The sequence below is a fragment of the Eumetopias jubatus genome, unplaced genomic scaffold (genome assembly GCF_037043125.1).
Source record: "Eumetopias jubatus isolate StellerSeaLion01/CBP00866 unplaced genomic scaffold, mEumJub1_p1.0 scaffold_12, whole genome shotgun sequence".
In the NCBI taxonomy this organism is placed as follows: domain Eukaryota; kingdom Metazoa; phylum Chordata; class Mammalia; order Carnivora; family Otariidae; genus Eumetopias; species Eumetopias jubatus.
The window spans coordinates 70,002,510-70,006,976 of NW_028274818.1; the positions used below are offsets into that span (position 1 = coordinate 70,002,510).

Here is a 4,467-nt window from a genome sequence, read left to right on the forward strand (position 1 = left end):
AGCAGCCTCTTTAGGGTCAAACTCATGTTCAGCTGCCACATGCCAGGGACCCAGGCCCTGCACCAGAGATGCATCTGAGCTGAGTCGCCCCTCCCTCCACGGGTGAACTGAACACCTTTGAGGGGCTGCTGCTTCTTCCCCACCCAGCACCCTGGGGTCCCACGCAGAGTGAGCTGACAGTCCCTTCTTGAGTTTTTGTTTTTTTTTTTTTCCAAAATGTGAGCAGGGGTCTGGGGCAGAGACGAGCAGGCTGATCTCTACCTGTGGGAGCGAGCCTGTGGCCGGCCCTTGCCTAAAGGTCCCCAGAAGGCCCTCCTTCCAGCTGGGCACCCAGGGAAGGGTGGGCCCCCCAAACCCAGAAACACCCCTTCCAACTGAGGGACCCCTGGCTTTGTCTGGAAATGCAGTTGTCCCTGGAGATCACACCTTGCCCTGTTTGAGTTACTGTCCCTCACCTCACCTCTAGTCACCATGTCACACTGGGGCGCTCAGCACCAGGAGCAGCAAATCCAGCCCAACACAGGCAGCCTCTCCTTACCCCTCCCGGTGAGCCCCCTCCTGGTGGGGACCCCAGCATGACAGCGTTTCTCCTCGGTGCTTGGCGTCTGGACACCACTGATTCCTGCTGTCCTATTCCCAGTTCTGCCTGGGTTTCTGCCTGGTCTCCCGCCATTCTGTAGGATTTTCTCAGCATCCTTGATGTTCTGTGGGTGGACCCTGACGCTGTTTTATCTGTGCTCGTCCCTGGGGCCGCTCTGTGCTCTCCAGCAGCATCCAGCACCCGCCGCCGCCTATATCCCCTCATCAGCCTGCCGTGCTCCCAGGGGGTCCCCTCAGCCCCACTCCCATTCCCCGATTCTCTCTTCAGCCACATCCAGACCTGAGCGGATTCTGACTTTGGTGGATTTTTTTTTTTAAGTCCAAATGATTTTTCACACCCAAGAGTTGTAACTTTCAAAAATATACACTTGTTCATTTTACTTCTTAGACAGGAGCCAAATTTGTTTCATAATATTTTTATCCCTGCCTTATTGAGGATCCTACACATATTTATTTAAATAGATCTTAAACATACTTGTAGACTCCTATTACTTTTATTCCGTTGGAAATGAATCCACTGACCCATCTCCCCACCGTTGATTTTCTGGGGCACACGTCCTAGCGGTGGTTAGCCAAGTGAACTTGGCGGTTCGAGCGTGTCTTCCCAGCGGAAGCTGAGGGTTTCTTTCTGATATGGTCACTGTGCTTTATTCTGGGCTCCCCGGCTTGTCTTGCCAGTCTGGGGGCATGCCCTGCTCTGATGGGAACCGGGGGCACTGCGGGCCAGCCTGGCAGGGCTCTGGGGTGGGGGGTCTCTGGCCCTGAGTGGCCTTGGCTGGGGCCCCCAGGGGAGCTGGGGCTCCCTGCTGGCCCCCACCCCCTGTGCAATGTGGCCCACTGGGGCGGCAGGCACCTGTGCCCTCTCCCCTCTCCCTCCGTCAAAGGAGATGCTTGTCTTCTCTTGAGCATCATCGTTTTTATGAACCTCCTCAGACATACAGAGAAGTACAAAAACTGTCTAAGGAGACATGTGTGCCCATGACCTTGAACCAAGGATGTTAACATTTTCTGCTCTTTCTCTACAAAACCCCATGCACACCCCATCCCAGTGGCCGGCTCCCACTCACACACAAGCACTTCCTCCTGGTCGGTGGCACGGGCTGGGGTTATGCCGTGGGTTCTGTGTTTTCGCTGGCTTATGGCATGTGTGGAGGACCTCGTCTGCCCGTCCCCGCTCCACGCCCTCTGCCTGGGCCTTAAGAGATGCACCCGTCCATGGCTGTGGAGGTGCACACCTGGAGTGCATCCCTCGCCCCTCTGATGACGGCCCCCGAAGGTTTCCCACATCATCTCCTTGGCCCAGAGACATCCTGCCACAGCAGCAGCACTGGGGAAACCGACTCCTCTGGCCAGTCTGTGGGCTCTGCGGGGGCTCTCGAGGGGACGGCGTTGCTGAGAGCCTGGTGGACGCTGGCAGAGCCTCTGCAGCCTGAGGTCTGGCTCCTCGGTCGTGCGGAAGGCCTGGCACCGTCCCGATGGCTCCAGGAGGTCACCCAGGAAAGCGGGGCTTGGCAGGTGTAACTGCAGCTCCAGCTGGCATTGGCTGGGCGTGAGGGGTTTGGCGCGCCCGGCTGCTGTCCCGGCCTTCCTGTCCCTGCACCCGTCCTGCACCATCCTCCATCCCTGCTGGCGAGACAGGGTGGAGAGGCCACCCCCAGGCCCCCTGAGGCCCAAGCAGACGAGGGAGGCGGAGGCCGCGCGGTGGGCTGTCCTGGGGCAGACGGGGCTGTGGGGACGGCCAGGTCTCTGGAAGCCGTCGGGGTCCCAACAGATGACACAGCGCTGTCCCTCTGCTCCTTCCTCTCTGGACTGGTTTTCCAAACAATTTGCTTAATGTGACTCCCGGCCGAGCTGGACATGAGTAATACTGTTTACCCACCGTGGGGCAATCCCGTGCCTCCGGGCAGGCGGGGCCCTGGGGAGGAAGCACCGTGGCCCGTTAATCGCTCTGCTGCCCTCCCTTCTCTCTGCAGAGAGGACGCGTCGTGCTCGCGCTCGCCCTGCCCGGCCCACAGTGGCTGCGATGGAGCCTCTGTTCCCGGCCCCCACGCTAGCCAGCTGGAACACGTCCTCAGTGGCCGCCGGCACAGGCGGTGGGAACGGGACGCTGGCAGGGCTGGCGCCCTCACCGGGGGCCCGAGCGGTGGTGGTGCCCGTGCTGTACCTGCTGGTGTGCGCGGTGGGGCTGGGTGGCAATGCCCTGGTCATCTACGTGGTGCTGCGCCACGCCAAGATGAAAACGGTCACCAACATCTACATCCTCAACCTGGCCGTGGCCGACGTGCTGCTCATGCTGGGGCTGCCCTTCTTGGCCACGCAGAACGCCGTCTCCTATTGGCCCTTCGGCCCCGTCCTGTGCCGCCTGGTCATGACGCTGGACGGCATCAACCAGTTCACCAGCATCTTCTGCCTGACCGTCATGAGTGTGGACCGCTACCTGGCCGTCGTGCACCCCATCCGCTCCACCCACTGGCGCCGCCCCAGGGTGGCCAAGCTGGCCAGTGCCGCGGTCTGGGCCTTCTCACTGCTCATGTCCCTGCCGCTGGTGGTCTTTGCAGACATCCAGGAGGGCTGGAACACCTGCAACCTCAGCTGGCCAGAGCCCGTGGGCCTGTGGGGTGCCGTGTTCATCATCTACACGTCTGTGCTAGGCTTCTTTGGGCCGCTGCTGGTCATCTGTCTGTGCTACCTGCTCATTGTGGTCAAGGTGAAGGCATCGGGCGTGCGGGTGGGTGCCACGCGGCGGCGCTCAGAGCGCAAGGTGACCCGCATGGTGGTGGTGGTGGTGGTGGTGTTCGTGGGCTGCTGGCTGCCCTTCTTCATCGTCAACATCGTCAACCTGGCCTTTGTCCTGCCCGAGGAGCCGGCCTCCGCCGGTGCCTACTTCTTCGTGGTCATCCTGTCCTATGCCAACAGCTGTGCCAACCCCGTGCTCTACGGCTTCCTCTCCGACAACTTCCGTCAGAGCTTCCGGAAGGTTCTGTGCCTCCGCAAGGGCTACGGTGCCGAGGACGCAGATGCCACGGAGCCACAGCCCGACAAGAGCAGCCGGCCGCAGGAGGCCACGCTGCCCGTGCGCAGCCCCGAGGCCAACGGGCTCATGCAGACCAGCCGGCTGTGAGGGCTGCAGGCGTGGGGGGCTCCTGGTGGCGTCTGGATTCCCTGCCAGGTGGAGCCTCCCCCCAACATTCCGGCGCCTGCTGAGGTGCCCCCTGCAATGGCCGGGATGCTCCACACGGTGTGAGGACCAGCGGTCCTGGGCAAGGCCATGGGTGGTCCTGCAGTGAGGCTCAGGGATGCGAGGGAGTGGGTGGGAGAGGCTGGGTGTCCCGGGCAGTGCTCGGGGCATCTTGATCTTCTTATCCTGCCCCTGGCCTGTGCCAGCCTGCCAGGCCAGGGAGTGACCACCGGTGTGAGCTGGGGACTGCTTGCCTCCGCCCTCCGGCCCCCCGTGCCTCCTCACATCAACCCTGCATCACCTGGCCGAGTCAAGTGTGAGTCTGTGAAATTAAAGACACCTGGATGCACTGGGCTCCCCAGCACCTGCAACTGTTGACTCTAGGGGGTGGCAGATAAAGGGGGCACAGCGGTGCACAGCCCGCAGACCAGCAAGGGCAGGCTGGGACCCCAGAGGGGACGTGTGGGACTACAGAGCTCCGTTGCCGTGGAGGCTCCCCCCGCGGCCTGCTGCCCACAGTCACGTTGGTTGCCTGCTGCCCCACCCCCTGCCCCTGGCTGCCCACAGTCACGGTTGGTTCCATGGTGGGAGGGCGTTGGGGGAGCAGCTAGCAAGGTGGCTGAATTGGGGGTGCAGAGTCGGACCTCCGGGCTCCTGGGTCCCTAGGGTGCGGGGAGGCCGTCCCGGGG

At 62.2% G+C, this 4,467-nt stretch overlaps 1 protein-coding gene across 1 annotated transcript; it reads left to right on the top strand.

Moving 5' to 3' along the window:
• The first annotated feature begins 2,623 nt into the window (after nt 1-2,623).
• On the top strand, nt 2,624-3,721 carry SSTR5 (somatostatin receptor 5). The gene has a single exon (XM_028111958.2). The coding sequence runs from the start codon at nt 2,624-2,626 to the stop codon at nt 3,719-3,721; it is 1,098 nt and encodes a 365-aa protein (XP_027967759.1).
• The last annotated feature ends 746 nt before the right edge of the window (nt 3,722-4,467 follow it).

What these genes read in the sequence shown, in the direction of transcription:
- SSTR5 (XM_028111958.2), top strand. Translation starts at nt 2,624, where the DNA reads ATGGAGCCTCTGTTCCCGGCCCCCACGCTAGCCAGCTGGAACACGTCC.